Source organism: Penicillium cosmopolitanum (assembly GCF_028827165.1).
Source record: "Penicillium cosmopolitanum strain IBT 29677 chromosome Unknown utg000009l:1.0-9042332.0:1.0-9050551.0, whole genome shotgun sequence".
Classification (NCBI taxonomy): domain Eukaryota; kingdom Fungi; phylum Ascomycota; class Eurotiomycetes; order Eurotiales; family Aspergillaceae; genus Penicillium; species Penicillium cosmopolitanum.
This window is the reverse complement of record NW_026622679.1, coordinates 6,405,781-6,432,390: the sequence shown is the minus strand read 5'-3', so window position 1 is coordinate 6,432,390 and position 26,610 is coordinate 6,405,781. Positions and strand designations below refer to the sequence as shown.

General features: G+C 50.0%; 14 protein-coding genes across 14 annotated transcripts; 8 read left to right on the top strand and 6 right to left on the bottom strand.

Moving 5' to 3' along the window:
* Positions 1-51: 51 nt before the first annotated feature.
* On the top strand, positions 52-876 carry N7509_010483 (fungal specific transcription factor domain-containing protein; the record flags this gene model as incomplete). The annotated part of the gene is made up of 1 exon (XM_056635120.1): positions 52-876. The coding sequence occupies one exon, from the start codon at positions 52-54 to the stop codon at positions 874-876; it is 825 nt and encodes a 274-aa protein (XP_056485740.1).
* A 77-nt stretch (positions 877-953) lies between these two features.
* N7509_010482 (carbon-nitrogen hydrolase family protein) lies at positions 954-2,078 on the bottom strand (the record flags this gene model as incomplete). Its single annotated transcript, XM_056635119.1, has 3 exons — positions 954-1,342; positions 1,392-1,831; positions 1,909-2,078. The coding sequence occupies 3 exons, from the start codon at positions 2,076-2,078 to the stop codon at positions 954-956; spliced, it is 999 nt and encodes a 332-aa protein (XP_056485739.1).
* A 774-nt stretch (positions 2,079-2,852) lies between these two features.
* On the top strand, positions 2,853-3,884 carry N7509_010481 (phenylacetaldoxime dehydratase family protein; the record flags this gene model as incomplete). The annotated part of the gene is made up of 1 exon (XM_056635118.1): positions 2,853-3,884. One exon carries the CDS (start codon positions 2,853-2,855, stop codon positions 3,882-3,884), a length of 1,032 nt encoding a protein of 343 aa, XP_056485738.1.
* A 183-nt stretch (positions 3,885-4,067) lies between these two features.
* On the bottom strand, positions 4,068-4,991 carry N7509_010480 (cysteine hydrolase family protein; the record flags this gene model as incomplete). Its single annotated transcript, XM_056635117.1, has 1 exon — positions 4,068-4,991. One exon carries the CDS (start codon positions 4,989-4,991, stop codon positions 4,068-4,070), a length of 924 nt encoding a protein of 307 aa, XP_056485737.1.
* Positions 4,992-6,300: 1,309 nt separating this feature from the next.
* On the top strand, positions 6,301-6,784 carry N7509_010479 (uncharacterized protein; the record flags this gene model as incomplete). The annotated part of the gene is made up of 3 exons (XM_056635116.1): positions 6,301-6,566; positions 6,623-6,690; positions 6,762-6,784. 3 exons carry the CDS (start codon positions 6,301-6,303, stop codon positions 6,782-6,784), a joined length of 357 nt encoding a protein of 118 aa, XP_056485736.1.
* Positions 6,785-7,852: 1,068 nt separating this feature from the next.
* Positions 7,853-9,499, top strand: faeB-2 (putative feruloyl esterase; the record flags this gene model as incomplete). Its single annotated transcript, XM_056635115.1, has 2 exons — positions 7,853-8,189; positions 8,256-9,499. The coding sequence occupies 2 exons, from the start codon at positions 7,853-7,855 to the stop codon at positions 9,497-9,499; spliced, it is 1,581 nt and encodes a 526-aa protein (XP_056485735.1).
* A 119-nt stretch (positions 9,500-9,618) lies between these two features.
* Positions 9,619-11,166, bottom strand: N7509_010477 (6-phosphogluconate dehydrogenase, decarboxylating; the record flags this gene model as incomplete). The annotated part of the gene is made up of 1 exon (XM_056635114.1): positions 9,619-11,166. One exon carries the CDS (start codon positions 11,164-11,166, stop codon positions 9,619-9,621), a length of 1,548 nt encoding a protein of 515 aa, XP_056485734.1.
* Positions 11,167-11,665: 499 nt separating this feature from the next.
* N7509_010476 (sugar phosphate isomerase/epimerase family protein) lies at positions 11,666-12,788 on the top strand (the record flags this gene model as incomplete). The annotated part of the gene is made up of 2 exons (XM_056635113.1): positions 11,666-12,058; positions 12,135-12,788. 2 exons carry the CDS (start codon positions 11,666-11,668, stop codon positions 12,786-12,788), a joined length of 1,047 nt encoding a protein of 348 aa, XP_056485733.1.
* A 250-nt stretch (positions 12,789-13,038) lies between these two features.
* On the bottom strand, positions 13,039-14,821 carry prnC (delta-1-pyrroline-5-carboxylate dehydrogenase prnC; the record flags this gene model as incomplete). Its single annotated transcript, XM_056635112.1, has 2 exons — positions 13,039-14,637; positions 14,696-14,821. The coding sequence occupies 2 exons, from the start codon at positions 14,819-14,821 to the stop codon at positions 13,039-13,041; spliced, it is 1,725 nt and encodes a 574-aa protein (XP_056485732.1).
* Positions 14,822-16,400: 1,579 nt separating this feature from the next.
* On the top strand, positions 16,401-17,825 carry N7509_010474 (proline dehydrogenase family protein; the record flags this gene model as incomplete). The annotated part of the gene is made up of 1 exon (XM_056635111.1): positions 16,401-17,825. One exon carries the CDS (start codon positions 16,401-16,403, stop codon positions 17,823-17,825), a length of 1,425 nt encoding a protein of 474 aa, XP_056485731.1.
* Positions 17,826-18,365: 540 nt separating this feature from the next.
* N7509_010473 (putative proline utilization protein PrnX) lies at positions 18,366-19,418 on the top strand (the record flags this gene model as incomplete). The annotated part of the gene is made up of 1 exon (XM_056635110.1): positions 18,366-19,418. The coding sequence occupies one exon, from the start codon at positions 18,366-18,368 to the stop codon at positions 19,416-19,418; it is 1,053 nt and encodes a 350-aa protein (XP_056485730.1).
* An 813-nt stretch (positions 19,419-20,231) lies between these two features.
* Positions 20,232-23,092, top strand: N7509_010472 (Zn(II)2Cys6 transcription factor; the record flags this gene model as incomplete). Its single annotated transcript, XM_056635109.1, has 7 exons — positions 20,232-20,311; positions 20,389-20,520; positions 20,590-20,855; positions 20,915-21,000; positions 21,063-21,691; positions 21,742-21,912; positions 21,967-23,092. The coding sequence occupies 7 exons, from the start codon at positions 20,232-20,234 to the stop codon at positions 23,090-23,092; spliced, it is 2,490 nt and encodes an 829-aa protein (XP_056485729.1).
* Positions 23,093-23,392: 300 nt separating this feature from the next.
* N7509_010471 (BUD22 family protein) lies at positions 23,393-24,808 on the bottom strand (the record flags this gene model as incomplete). Its single annotated transcript, XM_056635108.1, has 2 exons — positions 23,393-24,466; positions 24,551-24,808. 2 exons carry the CDS (start codon positions 24,806-24,808, stop codon positions 23,393-23,395), a joined length of 1,332 nt encoding a protein of 443 aa, XP_056485728.1.
* Positions 24,809-25,334: 526 nt separating this feature from the next.
* N7509_010470 (complex I 30 kDa subunit family protein) lies at positions 25,335-26,328 on the bottom strand (the record flags this gene model as incomplete). Its single annotated transcript, XM_056635107.1, has 4 exons — positions 25,335-25,385; positions 25,442-25,907; positions 25,933-26,092; positions 26,160-26,328. 4 exons carry the CDS (start codon positions 26,326-26,328, stop codon positions 25,335-25,337), a joined length of 846 nt encoding a protein of 281 aa, XP_056485727.1.
* Positions 26,329-26,610: the final 282 nt, after the last annotated feature.

Sequence of the window (26,610 nt, the reverse complement as noted above, 5' to 3'; positions counted from 1 at the left end):
AACAGATTCTCGTCCTCTTTCGAGACGCAAAGTGTTTCGGATCAAGTTCGCATGCTCATTTCGACTCATGAGGATTTATGTCGCTTTTTCAAATCGCGCGACAAGCGACTCGAAGTCACTCGAGGAATACCGCCAAAACCCGCACTTCTTTTCCATATGGCCTATCATATGGCCATCTTGATCACCATGCCACCATTCCTTAGACTATTCGCATCGTTAAAGACCGAGCAGAATAAAATATCTCAGGCGATGTCACTTGTACTGCGGTCTATCACGTCTGCTGCTGCTTCGATGATTCGACTCGTCCAGCGATACTGCAAGTCCTACGGATTTAAACATGCCAACCCACTTCTAATCCACCACATTCTCAGTGCATCTATAGTGCATCTGATGAATACAACCGCGACCTCTTCATCATTTCGGGGACACAGTACTCGCTTAGTGAGGAACTGTCTGAGTCTCTTACGCGGACTTAGTCCATACTGGCCCTTACGCTCTCAAAAGAGCATCGACACTATCAAAGCTCTTGCGAGGCGGTGGAATGTGGGCTTCATTATTTTGGGTAATGATGGAGGCAATCAAACTAAGGACTCATCGGCTTGTCAAGTGCAAAATGAATTCAAACCACTCAATCCCGAGGTGACATCTGTTACGTGTACCAATCTGGATCCAGCAATATCCGTCGCGGCTTACGAAGGTCTAGGTGGGCATTTCGATGCCTCATATGCTGTCGAACCGATTGGAGAATTTTTTGCAAGTGATGAGCAACATAGTTTTGATATTTCTATGGTGAATATGCCAATATCGGTCGATGATGAACTTTTTGGCTTGTCACAATTTTTCCAGACTTTCGAGAACTACCCAGATTTACTGTGACACCAATTGGAGCTGAATTATGATAGTCCTGATTCAAAAGAACTTTGGCGTATGGGAATTCGCTATCTAAAAATGAGTCACTTTTCATCACTGAGATCATGGTTAACTCTTTCCGTTGGTTCGCTCTCTTCCTCGCAAATCATTTTCTTCACCCGGGTGCAGACGTTCAGTGACATGAGATCTGGGCGGCTATAGTGACCAGTTGGATCCGCAAACAATTTGGTGGCCACAATTAGGTCCATGGCCAGATCTGCATAGATAATCTTCTCGGTGGTGCTTTCAACTGGCTCGGTAAGCCTTCTTCCATCAGGGCCGAATACAGCAGAGCTTCCTCCTCCAGGTGAAGACATGAGCATGCCACTGCTGGTTCTCATTTGCTCGATGCCGCCTTGCCCAAGAACTGCGGTGCAATGAAGGACGAAACTCTGCGACTCTATGGCATATGTCTGGGACAAACTGTGACAACCTGTGATGGAGATTAGCAACTACTTCATACACTGCAGAGACCAACCAACCTTCTGCCGACATGGACCACAGATCCTGTCCTCCGGTATGCGGGAACACATTTGGCCACGCTGAAATATGAATATCCTCTTGCTGAGCAAGCGTGTGGTATTTTAGCAGTGGCTGGATATGCTCCCAGCAGGACAAGGCGCCAACTCGAGCAAAAGTAAGGTCTGCAACACTTGAGAAGCATTCACCCGAGGCATCGCCAAAGATGGTACGCTCCATGTGTGTAGGCTTTATCTTTCGACGGTGGAATTTGATTTCTCCATCAGTGTCAATCATCACCTGGGCAATGTACAGAGTGTCATTGTGATTCTCTGCAAATCCCAGAGATACCGCAATTTCATTCGCCTTGGCACAATCCTGGATTTGCTTCATCTCCGGGGAGTCCAGACGGAGAGAGTTCTTTACATAGGCGACATTCAGCTCAATGTCAAGCAATCGTGACCTGTGAAGAATGATGTGATATCAGAAGAAATGTGCTTTATTTCATTCTCCCCTACTCAAGCACCTACTCGCACTCACCAAATCCAGCAAGGGTAGCCAGGTATCCAGCATTCAGGAAATGCGATCAGCTTTGCATCATTCTTTGCAGCCTCCGCAATCAGGTCACACGTCTTTGTCACGCCCGCAGCGAGATCTAACCAGGCAGGCTCGGCCTGGGTGACCGCAACACGGACATTGCTTTCGGGCATGATGGCTTGGTACAGGTGATATGAGTTCAATTTATTCAGCGAAAGATACAGTGTGCTGATTGAGACAGCAAAGAGAGGGCTCTCATCTATTTATGCGTGTCGATGTGTCCACTTCTACCCCGCCCTTCAAGGCTGGCTTCAGGTGAAATTCACCCAATCCACCAGGTGCCTGGGCTGGTATGATGCGAAGGTAAAGATTCCGCACTTTGTTACGGTTTATCTTGGCTTTCAGATAGTTTACTACTATCTTCCAGTCGAATCCGCGATAACAATTTCGTTAAGGTTTCCAATGTTTGGTTGTTACAATGAGCGTGGTACCAATGGTCTAAGTCAGTACTTGCGGAAGCATAACCCCCGCAGCGATCGCAAAACAAGAAAATCTCCTGGTATCGAATCAGCATGCTTTGATATCTCACCACGGGGTTCGTTTTCATGATAGTTAATCTGCTATCTGTAAATTGGCATGTCTTTAGTCATGAGGTATGTGAGGTGCGGAACGGAAATTTCCGCAAATCGTTTCGTTGATTGCACGATGCTTGCAGGCTGCCCAGTTGGGACTTATACAGCGCTCATGGAGCGCTGTATAAGTCCCAACTGGGCATTTTGGAGCGCCGTAGACTTAAATACCCAGAGTACCCACTCCGCTTTTACACCATATGTTGATAGAGTCTAACATCTTTCCTCGTTCAAGGTTTTTACCTCAGAGGTGAACAAGACTGCACATTTTAGCCTCCCTGTATCCCTCTGATCAAACACCGACTTTGACTACACGCGATGTCAGCGGTGAAATTATCTTCAGAAGAACCCTTTGTCTACTCAATTTTTGGGCTTCAGTTGTCTGACGGCGAGGAAAGCCCGGAGAAGCGGTTCCTTAAAGGGGAGTTCCATGGCCTGATTGCACCTCACGCAACCCATCTCGATCTATTTCTTCAAGACCATGATGGATGTGCTGCAGCTAGAGAGGGGAAGACCTTGATATGGCTCGGTTATTGGAAGTCTCGCACTTCCTACCTAGCTTGGTGGGGTAGTGAAAAGGTTTCAAATTTCTGGGACAGCCTGCCAGTTTCTGCTGGCATGTGGAGAGAGATTATGTCTCCAGATTCATCCAGAACACAATATATGACAAACAAGAGCGAGCCTGTTGGACTAGGCCACCTTGGAACTGAAATTTCAGTTGGGAATAAGACTGGATACTGGGGCTGCTATCGGCATAGAATGGCTGCCCATTCAAAGGATAACTTCGCCTCGCCGATCGAACGGGACCTCGAAGCCTTTCAACCCATACCAGACTCTCTCGACGGGGATCGACCTGGACGCATCTTGATGACCAAATTTCCGGATAATATCTGTTTTGTGGTTGAGGGCCAAGACCATTCAAATATCACCGCGGAAGAAAAAGAATACTGGAATGACAATTTCGATTCATCTGTCACCCAATGGATGAAAGACCTCTTTTCTGCTGGTCCTGACTCTGGGATTTTGGGTTCCCGGATGTGCTATGCACCGGAAACTGGTGTCTATAGAGTTTCTACGCCTAAAGCTCTCAACTACAACAAAAAGGCTCAATTCTTTTACTTCAAAGACCTGCAGCATATGGAGCAAATTGGGCGGACCAATAAGGGACATGCGGCATTGCGCAGTCGTTTCATGCGGGCATATGGCCCCAAGGGTGCCATGGAGTCAGGCAAGCTCGGGCTGTGGGTGGAAACAGCTGTTTTGAAAAACGGAGAGATTGAATGCGAATACGTGGGTTGTGAAAAGGGGACGGGATGGATGGCACTGGCAGGTCACCAAGAATTTTGGTGAGAAGACCTAGTAAATATTACTATTTCAATATTCAAAACGACGTTAGTATTTATAATAAAACTGATTGTTGATGCCTCTGATGCCTCAGGCATGAACATCGCCTGTTGTCTCCCTTTTTCTCTACGCGTCCACCAACCTCCTTTCCATGCAACCTCCTCTCATCCGATCAGCACCTATTCTCATTTAAACCGTTACCCCATCGTCCAGAGCCTTGCAGGTTGTCACCCATCCCCAGGAGTTTGTCACATTCCACTCCCATGTCTCACTCGCTCCGAAGGGAGTCCCCGTTGTTGCGGATGCATCACGCAGAAGAACACAGTCGTATCCCTTGCTACATGCATCCATCAATGTTCCACCAACACACTGATCTGTGTTAACGCCAGCAAAGAGCAGAGTCGTAATTCCATTTTTCTCTAGAAAAATTTCCAGGTCTGTGTTTGAGAGGCAAAGTCCAGATGTGCGATTCTTGTGGATGAGGACGTCGGGCTTCGAAGTCACTGACGAAGGGTTGTCAGAACTGTTCGTCTGGTACTTCTTCTCCAGAGGTCCATAAATGGCAGCATTCCACGACCCCCTCATCAGCACTCTCCCGCCTTCGACTTGGCATTCATTCCCAAGGTCCACAGGGCCAATATCTGCCCCAAGGCCCTTGTACAGCTCACGGTTCTTGGTTCTAATCATGCCCGGCTTGGATGGCACAGCCTTGCTCATGTCGCTGCGTGACGAGTCATATGGCCCAAATGCGCGCATCACTGCAGGTGGCATTTTCATCAAATCCTCCTCGGTAAGGCCCCAATTGAGCCAGACAATACGAATGCCACGGCTTCGCGCGGCTTGAATTCCAATGCCAAGTAATGCCTCCGCAGCCCCCTCGGCGGGCGTAGGCTCTTGCGGCTTAGCTCGAGGGCGAACGGCAGGCGACAAAAAGAAATTCTGCATGTCGACAATGATCATTACGCTCGTATCGGGGTTCAACCGAATAGGACCGGTTGTGGTCTCGACTGTGAGCCGTTTGCCCAGCCCAGCCCCTCGCGAAAGATCGACAAGCCCCGTCTCCTCATCGTAAGTCCAAAAGTTGGACGGATCGTTGCCAATTCGTTCAATCATCGCAGTCTTTTGATTTCGATTCTGGGGTGGGATACTTGCTGGGGAGAAAATTTGCGGGGTCACTATCGATGCTAAATGCGCAAACCCGATTGCCGAGGGATTAAGCAGGGCCGAACAAGAAAAGCTATTCCCTGCCAACTATTTCGACTGACGAAAATTCTCAATTTAGCAGGAAATGCCAGTTCCACTTGGATATTTTTATGAAACTCAATCATTCGTATCTCTGAAAGCCCCTCCGCATGCTAATATGCATATGTACCTATGAATACATGCATTTCGGACCCTGGGTTCGCCCCACCCTATTTCCCACAACACACTGGCAGCCTAGTAATTTAAGCCCAAAGTCCTCGTTCACTATCGTAGGTCGTAATTGATTTGAATTTTCTTTTGAACTCATTACTATATCGAAATTACATCGATGATTGTAGCTCACTTTCATTATATTCTCATTAAGGGTTTCCTCAACTTGATTCCTAGCTCATTATCAATGCGAACGCGAGGCTCAATTTCTACAGTGGCATTGCGAAAGTTTGAAACCTCCTATTGCCCACCCTTATCAACCACCTTCGAATGGAAGACTAGTAGCTACCTAAGATGGAGTAAACTGGCCAATCTATTCCATCTTGGGTAGCTACTTGTTCGCGATTAGAAGGCGAAGACGAAAGGGCTTTCAAACTTTTGCAACACCACTGTAATTTAGGGGTGCCTAACGTTATCAAGATATCCCACCGAATGCCAAGCTGACCGGAGAAGTATAGATTCACTTCAGTGGCTTATTTTTTAGGTAGTAATCCTCCGGCATATACGAACGCCTTGCTGATAACCCTATTTACGAGTGTCCGTTACCAAGACCGAAACACTCAAGGCTAGCTTGTCCAAAGTAATTAAACGGGGAACTTAGGAAGGGCACAATTTGCTTTCGAAAGCATTCCGCTCGGGTCTTGATTGGTGGATCACGAAAGGTGCAAGAAAGGCGTCTAGCCTCCGGGAGTAGTATCCTATTTCCATTCGATATAACCTTGAAAAGATATCATTATCCGCTACTGGATTATGCTACCTCAGTGTCGCATTCGACGTATCGAAACTTCTTGGCAGAGATAAATTGACTGGGAAATGCCGGCCGTTTTCGTATAAGATCTTGGTATGGCTGAAGCCTCGTATAAACACGAAGAGCCAAGGCGAGATGTAAAGAAAAACATTGGAAATATTAGAAAGTCACACTATAAAAGCCTCCATCCACCCTCAGTTTGATCTATATCATCTTCGAGTACTCAATCCAGATATCAGGATAATTCAAGAATCATTCAAAATGAAGTTTTCTGCCCTCGCCATTGCTGCTTTGCTTCCCGCCCTCGCTTTGACTCAAGAGGCCCCGACCAACCTTCCCGATGCTCCTGTTGTGGAGAGCCGCAATCTAGAGAAGCGTGCTGTATCCGGCAAGGTTCTGGTAGATGGGCTTCGCTACCGGACTTGCCCAAAGAGGACTTGTACTGCCGTTGGCCAGTACGCCAAGGGAACAAAGATCTCGATCAAATGCTTGACCCGAATTGGCACTACCGTTGAGAATGGTGACCCGTATGTATCGCCTCGTCTTATTAATACCAGGATAAACTGACGGTGAATATACTTAGTGGTTGGGCCAAGCTCACCAATGGTAACTGGGTTGCTATGGGCTATGGAAAGTACATCACTTGGTCTTGTAAGTCTCGCATACCGAAACCTGCCCGTTCTTATCTTCCAACATTAAATCTAACATTTTCCTCGTCCTAGCTACTATTTATGGTTGCACGTAGATATCGATATTTAGTCAGATCTGAGGCTTCCGGATGCTTTGGCAAATACGCGTTTAGTAAGATACTTTACGTGCTCGGAGAGAACTCGAGGATCGAACGAGATATATCTTACTACTGGTATTACAATGAAAACACATTTTTTTTATTGATGATTGGGCCAATCATATTTCAAGTTAGCATCAAAATTACCGATACCATTATGTACTCTGTTTCGGACCATACAAGTCGCCTGGAAGGATCAAAAACGGAGGATTTATTGCACTGGCAAGAAAAAAGGGTATAAGTCCTCCAAGCCAACAATAGACAGATATACGCTGAATTCTTGAACCCCGTTATTTCCGACTGCTACATTGTATGTTCAATGTTTAATTTTTCACGAGAGATTATCTGTAAGGTTGATGCGTGGCGCGCGTCAAGCCTCGGAACTCAATGTATTTGGCGTCACGGCTTTGTTTACATACGAGAGATACACTCCATCTCTGATTAATACATACTCATGCATTGGCTCTCTGATTATCCTCCGATTTGCCTAGGCTCCCCTGAGCCGCGGATGGCGAAATGCCGACTTTCGTAGCCAGGCACCATCGCCCCCGCACTTGTGGAGTCCCCGGATTCCTCAAAGTGCAGCCATCGGGGAAATTGGAGGATGCCTAGCTCATTTCCCCTTCTGCCACTTGACCTGGAGGTCCCACATGATCTTGGGAAAAGCATTAAGCCACTTCCTCATCTCGGTCCACACCATTCTCTCTGACTCCTGTCATTCGTCTTGTGCTGGTTTCAACTCCACCGTCGCCGGCTCATCCTCGGTGTTTTGCTGATTTGGGCTGAGATCGACGCTTGAGACGACCGGGAGATGATCCTTCGGCCAATGCCGACTCTCGGCTTCGATGGATCCCGCGAATGTCGTCAAAGGGGTGATGAAAGTCTGAAACATGCCAGGTACATATATGTCCCGCGAGCGCATTTACCATCGTCAATTTGCCCGCCTATTCAAGTTCCGAGGCCTTCTAATATCTACGTCAATTTCAATATCTAGAGCGGTTTAATTGCTCTCTGGCGTAATTCGTCATGACTCGATTCAGCGCGATTCTCCCCTTCGCTCTGGGCTCGCTGGCTCTTGCCAGTCAGGATGCTTTCCAGTCCAAATGCAATCAATTCGCGAAGAAGATCGATCTCCCCAATGTCAAGGTCAATTTTGCCGAATACGTGCAGGCTGGTACCAACCTGTCTCTGCCAGATAATGCACCCAGCTGCGGTGCATCCTCACAGTCTGTCTCGGTGGATCTTTGCCGTGTCGCAATGGCCGTGTCTACCTCCAACAGTAGTGAAATCACGTTGGAAGCTTGGTTCCCACGAGAGTACAAGGGCCGCTTTCTGAGCACTGGCAATGGTGGTCTGTCTGGATGTGAGTGAAAGATGCAGCTGCAACAACATAAGCTATTTTTTGTCAATTGCGTTAACAGTTTCTTAGGCATTCAATATTACGACCTGGCATATACTGCCCAACTAGGCTTTGCTACAGTTGGAGCCAACAATGGACACAATGGAACATCAGGCGAACCATTCTACAAGCACCCTGAGGTCATTGAAGATTTTGCCTATCGCTCTATCCACACTGGAGTTGTGGTCGGCAAAGAGCTCACCAAGAAGTTCTACGACAATGGCTACGATAAGAGTTATTACCTCGGATGCTCTACAGGTGGTCGGCAGGGGTGGAAGTCAGTACAGAAGTACCCCAATGACTTTGATGGTGTCGTCGCAGGCGCTCCTGCCATAAACTTCATTGGATTGCTTTCATGGAGTGCACACTTTTATCCTATCACGGGACCCCCTTCTTCCAAGACATACCTCACAGCTGCCGAATGGAATATTGCCCACGAAGAGATCATTCGTCAATGTGATGCTATTGATGGAGCCAAGGACGGCATCATCGAAGACACGGATATGTGCCACCCTATTTTGGAGACTCTTATCTGCAAGTCCAATGCCAAGAGCAAAGCAAACTGTCTCTCCCCGGAGCAGGTCAACACCGTTCAACAAATTCTATCGCCTGTCTATGGGATTAATGGAACTTTGATCTACCCACGTATGCAGCCTGGCTCCGAGATCCTGGCCCAGCCCATCATGTACAACGGTGTACCCTTTGAATACAGCAAGGACTGGTGGCGATACGTTGTCTACAACGACCCTACGTACAGTGGCGCAAATTGGACCGTCAAGGATGCCGCTGCTGCCTTCGCTCAGAACCCATATGATATCCAGACTTGGAACGCTGATATCTCGCCGTTCCAGAAGGCTGGGGGCAAGGTCCTTCATTATCATGGTATGCAAGATCAGCTTATCAGCTCGGAAGACTCCAAGTGGTATTACTCTCGCGTTGCGCAGGAAATGGACATGGCACCCTCCGAATTAGATGAATTCTACCGTTTCTTCACAATCAGTGGTATGGGTCACTGTGGCGGCGGAGATGGAGCGTATGGTATTGGCCAGGGCACACGTACCTATGCTGGCAGTGATCCCAAGGACAATGTCCTCATGGCTATGGTCAAATGGGTTGAGGAGGGTGTTGCTCCTGATTATGTTCGTGGGGCTAAGTTCTCGAATGGCCCTGGCTCGACGATTGAATATCACCGCAAGCACTGCAAATATCCCCGTCACAATGTCTACAAGGGTCCTGGGAACTATACCGATGAGAATGCCTGGCAATGTGTTTAATTAGCTTGCCTGATTCAAGTTGATTCAATGATAACATGTCAATTCACAATTTAAGGAAACTGTCAAATTCAAAATAGTTACACATAATTCTAACTTGTATCCATGGATATACCTCCACACTAAGCAACCTTCCACTCGTAGTGGTGTGGGCCTTTCATAACCGGGCCAGGATCTTCTCCTGGAATTCCAGGCTTGTTATAACAGTGGGCACCGAAGTAATCCATCTGAGCCTCCATAAACTTGGTAGGTAGCTCAAGCCCTCCCTCATACTTAAGGTATTCCAGTGTTGCTGACAATGCCGGCATATACTGATCAGACTGAGTACCCTCAATGATAATGCTCTTCAGATCGTCGAAGTTCCGATGCAGCTCACGCGACACCTCATCGACAAACTTCATATTTGTCATCGGATTCTTGGTCAGTGCTGGCTGCAAGAGATCTGCAATATACTCGGACTGAATGATACATCCAGCTCGCCAGATCTGGAGACAGTCGCCCATATTGATATTCCAACCTTCGTCCTCGGATGCGCGAGCAATCAACTCGAGACCCTGAACAAAGGATGACAGGAATGAGCAATATACAGCGCGTCGGAGCTGCTCAAGCACTGTCTTGCGATCACGCTTGTGTTCAATTGGTCTGGGTGAAGGCATATGTAGCTTCTTCGAGGCGCGAGCCCGCTCAGCACGGTTTCCACTCGCGATACGCATGTAATGCGCAGCGCCCAGAGTCGGGCAAGAGATATGCCGAGCAGCTGACTCCATAACACACCAGAGAGGAGTTCCTTCCGTGTTGTCGTCATCTTGGACAACTTTATCAAGAACATCGTCCAGGACATATCCATCGTCGTTGCTAGCCCCCTCGCCATTTTGGTCGCCTTGTGGGGTTCTCTTGGTCCGGAGGATGTCTGCGCCAATCCTTAGCAAGAAATTCTGACGCAGCTCGCCAGTTTCATTCCAACTAGCAAAGACGTCGCTGATATCCTCGTACTTCATCCCCAGTCCAAACGTCATATAGGCCCAGGCTTCCGCAAGAGCAGACAGCATGCCACCTTCAATGCCATTGTGAACCATTTTGACAAAGTGACCCGATCCTCCGGGACCAATGCGAGTCACACATGGCGTGTTGGTCTTAGGATCCTTTGCAGCGTATTGTTCCAGCAAAGGCATGACAATCTTCAGTGCCTCGGGATCTCCACTAGGCGAGAGACTAGGTCCGCGTCGAGCAGACTGGTAACCGCCAGAAACACCCATTCCGATCCAACTGACTCCCATTTTCTCGCATTCTTTCTGGCGTCGTTCTGTCTTGCGGTAATTCTCATTACCGCCGTCAAGGATGATATCGCCTTTCTTGAGGTCATGCTTCATCATGCCCAAGACTGAATCCGCGGGGTCTCCGTGAGTGACGGAGAAAATGAATAGCTTTCTTTCACCCTTGCCCTCGAGGCTCTTGGTGAAATCATCAATGCTGTAGAATCCGTGGATATTTCCTTTGGCGTTCTTGTAGTTTTTTGCCCAGTTCGTAACCTTATCGACATTTGATCTGTCCACGTCCCAGGTTGAGACATCAAGACCAAGGTCGCAGAAGGCGAAGGTCATCATCGAGCCCATGCTTCCGGCCCCGACAACACCAATATGCTTGAACTGCTGAACTGGTTTGGACGGCATAGTGGCGGTGAGTCCAAACTGACTTGTGTTCAAATCTAAAAAAATGATAAAAAGAATGAAAAAAAATGTAGCTTATAGATTGTCCAAGATATAGCTACAGCAGATTTTGCCTTCTTGAACTAGGGACTGTGGCAACCGGACGAAAGGTCCGGGGTCATGTCAATATGAAATCAGTAACCGCCACGGGGCGATTCTACGTTGTTTATCGCCCCAGTGCCATACTCCCCAATAATGAGAGGCAATGAAAATTTTGATATTGTTTGATTACTATAATTAGCGATATGTCCCAGAATTTACTCCATATGATGCTTCCCTGACGACACAGGCCAATTCTCAATCCAAAAATTACATCATAATACAGTCAGAAGGAAACCTCGATTGAGTCTCTAAATCGACGAAGGCTATTTGTCTCTGAATATTAACGTCTTCCATGCAGTTTCTCAATTTAACGGTCGCCAAAAATAATCTACATAGGCTCTGCAAACACAGTGCGAGAAAGATGGCACCAGTTACATATTCATCGGTACAAGGGATTCCCTTGGCCTTTGCATCCTGCTCTATTGGCTGCGGGCCAAGTGATACACTCCCCCGTAAACTTGAAGCAATCAGAAAGGCAGGCTTCACTTCTATCGAACTCTCATTCCCTGATATCATCGATCATGGAACCCATCTACTAGGCCAACCAGTTCAACCGAACGACTACACCAAGCTCCTCTGCATAGCTTCCGAGATCCGCAAACTCTGCGATGCCAACTCGTTAGGCATCATGATGTTGCAGCCCTTTGCTAATTTCGAGGGCTGGCCGAAGGGTTCAGCGGAGCGGGAAGATGCATTCTCCAGGGCAAGGGGATGGATTGAGATCATGAGAACTGTGGGAACAGATTTGCTACAGGTATGAATTGCTAATTATCACATTGTAACTGGGAGCTGGATTATGTCAAAGCTGACCAGAATACATTTTCGCCCAGGTTGGAGCGACAGATACATCTTCCAATAAGATCTCTACCAACCGCGCAGACATCATCACCGACCTGCGCGAACTAGCCCAAATGCTCGAGAAAGAAGACTTCCGCTTGGCCTTTGAAAATTGGTGCTGGGCCACTCACGCACCAAGTTGGAAAAGCGTGTGGGAGATCGTGCGCGATGTAGATCGTCCAAATGTCGGCCTTTGCCTCGATACTTTCCAAACTGCTGGAAGCGAGTACGGCGACCCGACCACGTCATCCGGTTTGATTGAGAATGTTTCTCAGGAGAAATTGCGCGAAAAGTTCGATGCAAGTATGGATGAGCTGGCAACGTCTATTCCCCCGGAGAAGATCTATCTGCTTCAGATCTCGGACGCGTATAAGGTTTCGCCACCGCTAGAGGACAAAGTCATTGGCGGCTTAAGAGCGCGGGGAAGGTGGAGTCACGATTATCGGCCTATGCCGTATGATGGAGGATACTTGCCCATTGAGGATGTGGCAAAAGCAGTGCTAAAGACGGGATTCCGGGGTTGGTTTTCTATGGAGATTTTTGATGCGGGGCCGGACGGTAAAGGGAAGAAGTATGAGTTGGATGACTTTGCGAAGAAGGCGATGGTTAATATGCAGAAGCTTCTGAAGAGCTGCACGGATAATTAGACAAAAATAGACGCATTTTTACTGATTCAACGAAGATCGTTGCAGTTACAAAGGTAGATATGAAATTGCAAATTGCAAATCGCAGTTGGATATTCTGTAGATGTACATCTTTTGACAAGTAACTAACAACCAAAGGAGTCACTTTTGACTTCAATATAAGGAAACGCCATTTTAAAATGCAAGTCGACGCCGTGATATCATGAGGCATACAAGATTAACAAAAGCAATATGGAATCATAGCCTCTCCGCCTTAGTTTGCGTTGCTGGGATATTCAACGGTGTAGGTGGGGACAAACTCCTCCTTCATGGAGCGCAGGCTGACGAAGCGGGAGAGCAGGTTGGCACTGCCAGCCTTGTCGTTGGTACCGCTGGCACGAGCACCACCGAAAGGCTGTTGGCCGACGACGGCACCAGTGCTCTTGCAGTTGATATAGAAGTTACCGGCAGCGTTGCGCAGAGCATCGCTGGCAACCTGAACGGCCTCACGGTCCTGGGCAAAGACAGAGCCGGTCAGACCATAGGTGCTAGTGTTGTCGATCTTGTCGCAGATCTTGAGGAAGTCGGCCTCAGTAGCATCGTTATAGGCGTGGATGACGATGACGGGTCCGAAAAGCTCGCGGGAAAGGAGAGGGTGGTCGGGGTTGGCAGTGCGGTAGACAGTGGGCTGGATGTACCATCCCTTGGAAGAATCATAAGAACCACCAGCCAGGAGCTCAAGCTCGGGGTCGCTCTTGGCCTCATCGATAACACCGGCGAGCTTGTTGAAGGAACCCTCATGGATAACGGGGCCACAAAAGTTGGAGAACTCGGTGGGCTCGCCAATCTTCAGCTTGTTGACCTCAGCAGCTACGCCCTCGACAAACTCGTCGGCAATGGAAGAAGCGACGTAGGCACGGGAAGTGGCACTGCACTTCTGGCCCTGGAACTCAAAGGCACCACGGACGGTCTGGACCACGGCGTTACGCACATCGGCGGACTTGTGGACCAGGTGGAAGTTCTTGCCACCGGTCTCGCCCACGATACGGGGGTAGCTGCGGTATTTGCCATCCGCCACACCCTGGGAGATTTTGCCATACAGCGAGCGGAAGACATCAGTGCTGCCAGTGAAGTGGAGGGCGGCAAATTCCTTGTTCTCGAGAACGGTGCTGGTGACCTCCTCGGCATCACCGGGAACGAACTGGATGACGTCCTTGGGCAGACCGGCCTCAAGGAGGATCTGGTGAACAAGCCAGTTGGAGGCCATGGCAGCGGGAGAGGGCTTCCACAAAACGACGTTACCCATCAGAGCGGGAGCACCAGCCAGGTTACCACCGATGGCAGTGAAGTTGAAGGGGCTGATGGCGTAGACGAAACCCTCGAGAGGGCGGTACTCCAGGCGGTTCCAGACACCGGGGGCGTGGTGAACGGGTTGCTGAGCATAGACCTCCTCGGCGTACTTGACTCCAAAGCGGAAGAAATCGATGAGTTCTGCGGCCGAGTCAATCTCCGCCTGCCAGGCGTTCTTGCCTTGGCCGTGCATGGTCAGAGCCATGATATCGTAACGGTACTTGGTCGAGATCAGATCGGCAGCCTTCAGGAAGATGCTGGCGCGCTCCGCAAAGGGGGTATCAGCCCACGACTTGCGTGCGGCGAGAGCGGCGTCAATGGCAGCTTGAACATCGGCCTTGGAGGCGTTGGAGTAAGTAGCAACGGGGGCATGGGTGGCCGGGTTGCTCTGGGTGAAGGTCTCGGAGGTCTTGATCTCCTTGCCAGCGACGATGAGAGGCAGGTTCAGTGGAGATTGCTGATTGTAGGAAGCGAGGGCATCCTCCAGACCCTTGCGATCCGGGGAACCGGGAACATAGTGTTTCTAAAGAGGGTCAATTAGCTATGCCGATGATGCATCGCGTCCTTGCAAAGCTACTCACGTTCGGCTCGTTGTTGATCTGGGGGATCTTGAAAGTCGCGTAGGTACCAAGGGTACGCGACTGGATGCGGTTGACAAACGGTTGGCACCGCGACAAGGGCACTCTGGCGCGCAGGATGGACTGCATTGTGTAGAATTGAAACTAGAGATGGGAGTGTCAAAGCTAGCTTCCAGCAGAAGTTGGAGATTAAGAGAAAGTCGAGAGGAGAAAAAAAAAGTAGAACGCGGGGTACCAATGATGAAATGACCGGCTACCGCCGGTGCAGTGTTCGCATTGCGGCCACAGGTCACTGTACTCGTACTCGCACGCCGTTCTCCGTACAACTTGAACGGTGTGAAAGAGCTTGAAGGCAAATCAGCAGTGGCCGGCAAGAATCCGGGTGGGGTCACCGGGCCGGAGTCGACGGTGGTTGGTCAGACCCGCCGAGGTCTTTCCCCACCTGTACAATCCTACGAGTACGAGTATTCAATACTGAAATACTGAATACTCGTACTCGTTATTGAATAGCTATGAGTACGTGCGGTGCATAATGAATGCCTCCAGTAAGTTAAAGATCAGTTTATAGATAACATAACAATATCTACAAATAAAATAACCAGTATTCCTAGTATTGGACATAGTGAATATTTCAAAAATTTGCCTGCATGACAAAGATCCGCGAACTAACCCACAATAAGCATAGAGCTGCGCTTTGACCATTCTTTAATGAAAGCCCTTCCCCAGGATTCGCGTGGACTTGAACAGCCAAAAGATCTACATCGTCGACGTAGTCCATACAGCAGAACTGTGTACTGCTACAGAATATGTCCGGTTGGAAGGAGGATCCGAACAATCATCGTCAATAGACTGCTATTAGTCAGTATCTACCCACAACCTATGGTTATGAAGCGCCTGACTGTATCACCTGACTTGACCGGGCCGGTTGGCGGCTACGCGGTGGGCAGCAGAGTGGGCAGCAGAGTGGGCGAAGAGTGAAGAGTGGAGCATGCAGCTTCCCACTGAGATCGCACTAAGCCTAGTCTAGTAGCCAACCGGCCCGTGGCAAGCGGCTCTCGTCATCCTGCAGCATTTTTAGATGCTCACGAACGAGGATTTTCCAGGGGAGTCCCTTGCCGGATACCTCGTGACATGACCAGAAAGGGGAAATTCAAGGCTATCATGAGTCGGATCCCTGCCCCGACCACCACTTGGCGAGTCCGTTTGAACGCTTTGATGCATGCTAAAGGCAGGACGTGCCGATAGGTCGGGGTCGGGGGTCGGGTTGTGGGGTATCCTAGTATAAACAGTAAAAATCAGTCCAGAAAAGATATGTGCACATCATTCATTCACGAATTCTATGAATAATAATTTCGGAGTCCTTGACCGACCCGGTTTCCCGTACCTAATCCCATGCTCCATAACAGCACATTCACCGAGAATGTCTGGGGTTGTAGTCTCCAATAGAGTAAGTAGTGGTTACCGGCAGTCCCATTCACCGTACCGGTGTCAGACGCTTGCCACCGGGTCTTGTCACAACTAAAACTATTAAGGCCCTGGCAAAAAGGTATCGGCCCTGACTCTTTCACTCTCTTCTACCAACCAGAACTCTTCATACTTCTTCAGCGGAACCAATCTTTGGTTTTTCTTCCTTTCTTCCTTCCCATAACTCCTTCCCATTCTTATCTTTACAACCTACTCATCTTCAAAACACCACACATACACATCAATGAAGACTGCACGCGCGGTGCGAGTTGGCACCACTGGTGCCAACGCTCGCTTCGTCAGTGGTACTAGCAACACCAGATCCTCCGTCGCTGCTAGCAACATCCTGCAACAATTTACCCAGTCCCCGCCCCCACCACGCAAGTCGCTGGCAGCTCCCCTCGCCAAGCTTCCCTTCTCCTCGGTCTTGCGCTCTTTGCTAGTCCTTTCCGTCTCCTCTTCTCCTATCCTCCTGAAGCCTTGCATCTATACACTTTCTCACCTGGCACACCCTCGCTCTGCTTTCTGGGATGTGTCCAAGAACCCACTGTTGAACTTCCTTGTCAAGCACACCATCTACAAGCAATTCAACGCTGGTGAGAACAAGGTCGAGGTCCAGGAATCTATCCGAAACATCAAGAATTTGGGATGCCGCGGTGTCCTGCTCGGCTATGCTCGCGAGGTTCTGGTCGGAGAAAACCAGGATGCTACTCGTGATGAGAAGGCCGCTCTGGCTGAGATCCAGATGTGGTTCGATGGTACTATGCGAACTGTCGATATGGCTCAGCAGGGCGATTTCGTTGCCCTCAAGTTCACTGGAATGGGCACTGATGCTCTGGGTCTCCTCCAGAAGGAAGCCGAGCCTACTGAGTTTATGGATGCCTCCATCCAAAAGGTCTGCGACCTGGCTATCTCCCGCGGTGTGCGCCTTCTTGTGGATGCCGAGGAGCAGGCTGTGCAACCCGGCATTGAGGCTTGGATCATGAAGTACCAGAAGTACTGCAACTCCCAGACCCCCGGCCGCGCCATCTTCTATGGAACCTACCAAGGATACCTTCGCTCGACTCCCGCTACTCTCGCTCGCCACCTTGAAACTGCTCGCCAAGAGGGATATACCCTCGGCGTGAAGCTCGTCCGCGGTGCCTACATGAAGACTGAACCCCGCCACCTGATCTGGGCTAAAAAGGAGGACACTGATCGTTGCTACGACGAGGTTGTCGAGGCTCTTCTCACCCGCAAGTATAACTCCATGCTCCAGGCTCCCACTAAGGACACTCCTACCGAGCTCCCTTCCCTGGATGTCATTATCGCCACCCACAACCGTGACTCTGTTCGCAAGGCCCACGCTATCCGCATGGAGCAGGCTGTTCGTGGTGAGAACTATGATGTTGATCTCAGCTACGCCCAACTCCAGGGAATGGCCGACGAGGTCAGCTGTGAGCTGCTCGAGGGTTTCGAAAACGCCGAAAGCAGTGTCGGTGCCTCGCCTATCGCTGCCCCCAACGTTTTCAAGCTTTTGACCTGGGGCTCTGTCCAGGAGTGCATGGGCTTCCTGCTGCGCCGTGCTATTGAGAACACTGAGGCTGTTGGTCGCACCAAGGATTCCCAGATCGCTATGTTCGCCGAGCTGAAGCGTCGCTGCCGCAACGTTTTCGCCCGTAGCAACTGAGCTGCACCTCACTGAAGGGAGCAATCCCTGTCTTGCTTTTTGTTTCTCCCATTTTCTGTGACCCGACTGGGGCACTTCTGGGAACTTTTCCTGCATTGCGCATACCCCCCACTACTGGGACGCATCTATAGAGGGCGTTAGCATTTCACGAGTCACGTTTGCTGTTTCATAATGAATAAATTCGATGTTCAAATCCAAAGACTATAGAACTATCAGTATCTTAAATCAAAGTAGATTTAAATGTAGCCAATCATGGTCGCGTGTGCGGAACTTGTTGCCCTCCGCGTGCTCCATTCCGGAACCGCCTGCTCGAACTTACTGAACAAGTTGTGGATCTCCCCGCTGCCAGTGCCGGTTGCCCCTCTCTCCGGAGTAGCAGTCGTCGCCTGGGACTGCCACTGCCAATATCCCCCTCCTCCGCACTGATACACACCTACTTCAAATACAATTTCCCCTCCGCAATCAATTGAAAAGCGACGAGTCCCGGAGAACATATACTAAACCCCATCTCAAACAAAGACGCCTACCTCATCATCTAAGATGCACATCCTCTCGGAGCCCGACGTGGCCAAGTTGTTCCGCACTCTAACACAATCTCAATGCCACGAGTTCATCGCAGAACTGGGCAAGGCCCTCGTAGCCATCTCCGCTGAATCCAAACCAACAGTTCCAGCCGAAGACAAATTGATCCACCAACCCCTGCGAACAGTCTTCGCCACAAAAGCCGACAATACATGCATCTTCATGCCCGTCTCCAACACAGAGACAACAGGCATCAAATGCGTGACCGTCGCACCCGGCGGCATCCAAGGCGTGATTAACCTTTTCTCCCCAGACGGCCGTTTACAGGGCCTTCTCGCCGCGGCCGAGATCACAGCCTTCCGCACCGCGCTCGCATCAATGACCCTCTTCGTGCGCAGCCACGACATTAAAAAGGAAAACATTCTCGTCTTTGGCTCCGGTCGACAGGCAGAATGGCACGCTCGTCTCGCATTACTCTTGTACCCGGAACAAATCCGGCGGGTAGTCTTTGTGAATCGGAGCCGGGCCCGACTAAATGAAATGGAGCGCGATGTCTTTGGGGACCTGCGAGTGCGGAATCCAGGCATCAGCATCTCCACTATTTCAAAGGAGGACACGCCGCATTATGACGAGACCTTGTTGCGAGAATTGCAGTTTTCCGATGTCATTTTCTCATGCACGCCTTCTCTGCAGCCGAATTTCTCGTTCTCGGCTCTGCGGTCTGTGCCGAAGCAGCGGTTTATTTCTCTCATTGGGTCTTATAAGCCTCCCATGCATGAAATTGATACTGAAACCCTGCTTTCGGGGGGTGGGAGGATCTATGTTGATTCTAAGTCGGCTTGTCTGGAGGAATCGGGGGAGTTGATTACGGCGGGGGTTCAGGGGGATCAATTGACGGAGATGGGCGATTTATTGGCTTCTATTGGGCCTGGCGAGGGGGTTGAGATTCCGACTGGTGCTAATGTGATTTATAAATGTGTGGGGATGGGGTTGATGGACCTGGTGATTGGAAAGAAGGTATTAGATGTTGGGGCTGAACTGGGGCTGGGGACTCAGGTTGATGGATTTTAGGAGTGCAACCTTGAGAGTTGCTCCGCATATTAACTTTACGTTACGATAGGTAGGGTAGATCATACGTGTTTCAATATAGTACTGTGACTTGTATGCTACGTGCAGCAGTGGTATCCTCTGAATTCTTTCAGCACGTGGGGTTTTGGAAGTAGATTCATTTTTGTGGATTACTAGTATGTAGTAGCTAATATAGTGGATGTAGATAAGCATTTTCGTTAGCCCCGGTGAGAGATTAGCATACTCATACCTAGTGATCGTCCCAGTCTACATAATAAAGGGGATCCTAAGGAAATTGGCTTATCAGACTGTCTGTGCTGGCCGGATAGTCTATGCCGGGCGATCGGACTGGGCGCCGATGGGAACCCTAGTCTGACACTACGTGCTATATTTTTGGGTTGGAGCTTTGAGATAAATTTCAATGAATGTATCTTCGATCACGTCGAATAGATGAAATAAAAATATAGGAACCGCATATGTAATTTTTCATCAATTTTATTTTTCTATACCTTTGGGCCAAGACCGGGGCGGATTGCAAGAGTCTGCCAGGATGCGGGGCGGCGAGCCGTGGTTTCTCCTCTGCGCGCTTGATCGTCTCTCCGTCTCCGTCTCCAATTATAAGTCCGCTTCTCTCCTTCTTCCCGACCTTCCGACTTCCCTAAATCTTGCTCTTCTTACATTGCACATTACGATCACGTCAACCCCTCCCCCCCATTCTAAGCCCTCTTCAACTCGTGGGCGCCGTTTCCCTTCCCCGCCGCCTTCTCCGCAGACGATGCCCGGCCCTCGCCCACGTTGACACCGCCTGTGCCTGTAATGGACGACCCGACCTCGACTCCCGCCCAACAGAAACGCCCTCGCGTGGCCGAAGAAAATCGCAAGCGAGCTGTCCGAGCGTATGCAGATCCCCCGGATTGTGGTGAAGGGATCCCCTCTAGAGAAAGTCGGCCCGCTAAATTGTTCCATTTCGCAGATGTGATGGTTGTCGCAGAGTGAAGGAGAAGTGCGAAGGTGGTGTGCCATGTCGCCGCTGTCTCCGCTATCGTCGACAATGCAATTTCACACATATAGATCCGACCGAGAAGACCCGTTCCACCTCTGTATCGTAAGTTCTGGCGGTGTCGACCCTTGCATAAATGCCCTCGTGACTGACGGATCGAATCCCCGGCCATAGACTATTGGATCGAGCTGCCTCGGTGAGTCGGCATGAAATCGCAGAGGCAGAGCGTGTGCGCTGTATGGAGCGCCTTCTTTCACACTATGTTCCCAATATCACTTTCGACATCCAGTCATTGCGACAGGCGGCCGACGAGCTAAACGCCAAACGCCGTGATTCGGAGTCCGATGTACTTTCTACCAAGGTCGATGCCAATGAGCTAGAAGACCTTGCGATTGATGAAGAGGACTTTACAATTAAGGCGCTCCCGGATAATACAACTCGTGAGTGCAACTCGTCGCGTGATGATCGCTGCCTATGGCTTACCAAATTGCGGCAACAGAATATTCTGGAGAATTCTCATATTTGAACTTCTCGGAGAAAATCCGAAAGAAAATTGACGGCTGGATGAAAACTGCAGCCCCAGATGTAAGGACTGCTACGTCTCCCCGTTTCTCTTGCAGTCCATCAATCCTAACCCACTCTTGCAGGCCAGCACAGAAGTCGAGCCGTTTGAGGATCGATGGCGAGCCACTCAACTTCAGTCCGCATCTCCTCTAGTTTCAGCATCGATTACTTGTCTGCCGCCACGCTATGTGGCCGACTTTCTCGTCCAGATCTTCTTCAAGTACGCTCAGACGAATAACTTCTATGTGGAAGAGGATTGGCTTTGTGAAAAGCTAAATATTTGCTATACCAACCCATCTGACCTATCCTCCGATGACGCCGGTGCAGTTTGTGCTATCCTCATGGTACTGGCAGTTGGTACTCAGTTTGCGCATATGGAATCGTCTACGCCAGTCAACTGTATTCCCTCGGATGCTGCACAAGATCACCATTTCTCGGAGGATGAGGTCGGTTTAACATTTTATCAGTTTGCGTCGAAACTCTTGCCAGATATTATTGCGACTGCATCTGTGCGTAGTGTGCAAGCTTGCCTGCTGATCGGAACATATCTCCTGCCCCTGGATACATCAGGACTGTGCTATACATACTTTGGCCTGGCACTCAAGCTTGCTATTCAAAATGGAATGCACCGAAGATATCATGGAGAAGGCCTTTCGCCACGCATGATCGAAACCAGAAATCGCGTGTTCTGGACATCATACACGATTGAGAAGTAAATTCCCCTTGTCCCAAGTCCTTACATTGGTTCTAATCATACTATAGGCGGATCAGTATTCTACATGGCAGACCAGCATCATTAGCCGATGCTGATGTCGATGCACCATTCCCCATTGATTTCCCTAGCTTGATGCCAGCTTCGCAACCTTCAAACCATACGAACATGATTGCCCTTATTACACTGACATTAAAACTCGGTCAAGTATCGAATGAGATGTAAGACATCTTTCTCCGTGCCTATCAAAGGTATTCCTACTGACTGGATCATAGTACCTCGCTCCGGACTTGTCCCAAAGGCCAACAGCAAGATTGTCTTGAAAGGCTTCTGAATATCCGCAAACATCTGATTGAATGGTGGTCCACACTACCGGAAGAGTCAAGCTGCCGCGACCTCAACCCAAGCGGAGTCCTCTTCCGCTCCAACGTCCACCTGAAACTCGATTACTGTCTCACTCGGATATTTATAGGCCGGCCGTTCCTCTTCAGCAATATAAGGGCTCTTTCTCAAACGCCTACTGCTTTTAAGGGCCCATCGGGAATATCCAAGAGTCGAGCTACTCTTGTCACAGACTGTGTTGAAGCGGCTCTGGAAATTATCGACCTCTGTCGCCTTCTCCGAGATGAAACTGGACTCGCTCGTGCCTCCTTCACTGAGTTCAGCTCATGTCGTGCGGCACTCCTAGTGATTTTGGCCCAAGGCCTAGCAAAACGGACCGAACGTCTCGGTGCAGCTCTCGAACAGGGCATCTCTCTGATTAAGATTATGTCGATGGGCGTTGGCTCTGCACGCTCAGCTGTTAGCGTCATCGAAGCTCTCGAACGCGCTATTCGTCGTCTTGAGATGTGGAGCGAATCTCAACAGACTCAGAGCAACGGAAACAGCATGGAATCCGCCTACGATCGGTTCAAGAATTGGGAGATGCTTTGGAAGACCGGTCCAGTGTCACCTTCCACCATGGCATGGAAGCAGCAAGAAGCATATGATTCCGCTGTCCAACAAGGCGTAGGATCACACCCAACCCCTGGCCCATCTGTCGCCGGCGCCGTTGGTTCAGGCATCTCCATCACATCCCCCAGTCTCCCTCTACCCCCAAACACTGCCAATTCTGAGCATGGAATTGGTGGAATGGATCAAGACTTGCTGGAAGGAGACATGCCAAGCAGTGGCCTCTCTGCGTCAGACAACTTTTCCCTTTCACACCCGTCTCTTACTCAAATGCCTCACTTTGGCTTCGATCATTTCGTTTCCAACTTCCCGCAGGAATTGGGCGAATTCACTGCCATTCCATGCTTCGAACCGGATAACCAAGGTAACCCTCCAGGTCTTGTTGGCACTGACCTCAAGAATCCTTCAGGCAATCCCGATTCGCATTGGTTACAGTTCATGAATGAGTGAGAAGTAGAATCACCTGGAACGTGACTCCTTTATTACCCAGCGATTCTATCATCCATATCGAGCCTTTCTCTCGATTTCCATTATTTTGCTTAGTTGATACACCATTTCGCGGGCTGTTCTTGTTGATAAGGTCCTTTTGGGGTGCGGTAGTTCCTACTAGGGGCGTTCTGCCATCACGGCAGTATTTGGTTTTTATACACTAGTATAGCACTTCAATACGAGAATGACAATTTCCAAGTTGACATATATGCATAGTAGTATTTTCGCTCAAATGGCAGTTGAAATACAAAATTGAGATCCTTAATCGAAAGTGACCTTCTTTCCTGCGAAAACAGCGGGTGCTTGTTCCTTTTGCTTCTTCTTGGCCTCCCAAGAAGGGTGCAAGGGACCCTCATCTTCCTTAGGCCTGGGCGGTTTGCTGCTCTGTGGACGAGATCCTGACCGATCATCGTACCTGTTCTGCTGCCGCCCACCGTATCCTCCACGGCCACCACCGGTTGCTCCTCGCTTCGTATCCCATCCACTATCCCGATTGCTCCTCTCCTGTTGCTGCTCGCTCTTCACGTGGTTTGCACCAGCACCGTACTTCTTCTCCCAGAGAGCGCGACGAGCCTGTTGACCCATGCGGTTCTTGCGCTTCGGCGGGCCAGCCGCCTCGTCTTCGCTTGCTTCTTCTGAGCCGGACCAGTAGCCGCCCATCATCAAAGATGGCAGGAATGTCGTTTCTTTTACCGGTGCGGCAGATGCTTTGGCTCCTTTGGCTTTCTTAGGCGGAGGCGATCCCGCATCGGAGAAATCAGGAGATGATGAGCGGGATTCGACTGAGTCGGAGATGTCGTCTGGACCAAGGCCTCCACTCTCATCAGCGTCCTCTGACTCGGATTCATCTTCGGCATCTGATCCTGGTGCCAGTCGTGAATTGAATTGCTCCAGTTGATCGCTATCAAATCCTTCACCTTCAGAACCACTGATATCGTCACCAAGCTGCGAGTCCGGCTCAGCATCCTTGGTAGGCTTCTTCTTCTTTTCGGTCTTCTTGAGTGGCGCTTCATCTTTGGAGTCGGATTCGGGGTCGGCTTGGATTTTCTTTGGCTTGTCCTTTTGAGCTTCCTTCATGCCACTCTTGCCAGCTGGAGCCTCATCCACGCCGAGCAACTTCCGAATCTCGGCGAGCATGTTAGGCATCAAATTCTTGACTGGATTTGATTTAAATAGACGCGCCAGGATATTTGCCTCCGCAGTACTCTTGGGTCCCTCGGTAGAGATGTTCTTAGACTCTTCGAATTCCTTGAACGTCGGCAGCTCCGCAATGCGCTTCGTCTTAGACAGTTGTTTGAAAAGGTATCGCTCGGCGGTCTTCTGATAATCAAGCGACTAGTGGACAAACAAAAAGTTAGCAAGTGGGGGAATTTTCAAATCGCGCAATAAAAAAACAGCGGCTGGGCAGTCCATCCATACCTTCAGCGCTTCAATTTCCTCCGCCAGCTTCAGCAGAGTCATGCGTGTATTCTCCGAGTTCTCTGATCTCGCAGTCTTTTCTCGCCGGCTGAGCTTTTGTCTCTCGAAGCCGCGCGCAGTCTTGAGTCCTCGAACAATCATTTGCACTCCGTGCTCAAACTTGACACCCAGTCGAACGGCCTTCATGGACATCTTGCGGTGCGCCTTGTCGCTGGACCGCGCGGGGCCGTCGGTGTCACCATGCTTGCGTTTCGGCATGTTTTCGATTTCTGCAGAGCGGTGGATTTTTGAGAATTCACTGATCGATATTTTGCAAGGGCGTAGTAATGCGACGAAAACGAGGGGGACTTTTCGAGGTGGTATTGTTTTAAATAAAAGTCGGAGATGCGGAGATATTTTTTTTTTCTGGAGCGGATCACTCTAGGCATCTGCCAAGATTCTCCGCCTCGCGCCTATGAGGACCTCGAATTATCATTTCCACCTGGGCAAGGTTACTATTTAAACTGGCAACCACGACATTTCGAAGCAGAAACGGCTGCAATTGATGATGAAGCTACTAGGTCGGTAGACATAGATCGAAATAGTAAACCTCTGTGGTTCAATTTCGCTCGTAGTTCCAAAGTTTGTTTTCTCGGAGCGGCATAAAACGGTATCGAGGGGCTACTACTACTACTGCTGCTATGGAGCTACAGCGGAAAGTATGCGGAGGGTGAAAACACCTTCGATTAACGATATGTACATACAGACATGGCAAAGAAAGTGGTAATACGCATACAGAATCTCTCTATTTCTTTTCTTCCACCTTCTCCTCAGGCTTGGGGGTGGCAAGCTTGAACTGTATCGCAGTAGATTAGCAATTGTTTCAAAATCTACGGCAGGAAGGGCACTTACGGAGTCGGGCGTGCGTGACTCGCCGGGTCCGACAGGCTCCCAGGCAGTAGAGCCGCTCTCGAAGTTACGGAAGGCCTGGGTGAGCTCAAGAGGCTCGACGACGACGCGCTTCTTCTCCTCATCATATCGCACCTCGGTGTAACCGGTCAAGGGGAAGTCCTTGCGCAGAGGGTGACCATCAAAACCGTAATCGGTCATGATGCGGCGCAGATCGGGGTGACCTGAAAAGAAGACACCAAACATGTCGTAAACCTCACGCTCGTACCACAGGGCACCCTCAAACAGACCGGTGACACTAGGGACGGGGGTGGCCTCGTCACAGTAAGTCTTGACACGAATACGGGAGTTGAAACGGACGCTGAGCAAGTTGTACACGACCTCGAAACGCTGATCACGGGTGGGGAAGTCGACGCCAGTAATGTCGGAAATTTGGGTGAATTCAGCGGCGGTGTGGTTCTTCAGGAAGCTCATGAGGGGGGAGGACGCCGGACGGGGCGGTATAAACGGTAAGCTCATCCTTCCAGACGGTGAACTGCTGAACGTATTTGGGCAGACAGGACATGATGTACTGTCCATAGGTGTGCAGACTGTCCTGCTTGTCCTGGTACTTGTCGGTGGGGTTGACACGGGGAGCACGGAGGGGTCCCGAGGCTGAATAACGAGATCCAGTTAGTTCAATTGCAATTGGTATCATTGAATGTCGAAGGGTTTCACGTACGAGGCCGTTGCGCCTGGCGCATGTTCTCCGGCTCCGGGCCCGGTGCTGTCGAGGCCTTAGCAGCGTACTGGAGAGAAGTCGAGGAAAAAGCGCGGCTAGCCATGAACCTGGAGGCCGAAGCCACCGACCGGCCAGAGCCCAGGCGCATTAGAGAACGTGCGGATGCCATTGTGGGAGAAGGGAGCAACACGGCTGCGGCAGGAGGGGACAAACGTAATTGGGATTGTGAGGCCGGAGGTTGGTCGAACCTGCCTAATCACGTGTGGCTGACATAACCCGTTGTAAACGCTAAACGCAATCAGGCAATGCCAGCAAAATGGAAGCCGCGCCAAATCTTCTCCCTCCCTCGCCCTCATCATCCAACGTACCCTCTTCTCCTCCACCTTTTCTCTTTCTCGTTCCTCGTTTCCATTTTTCCGGACCTGGAGTAGTGTTATCCTCCCTGTTTTTA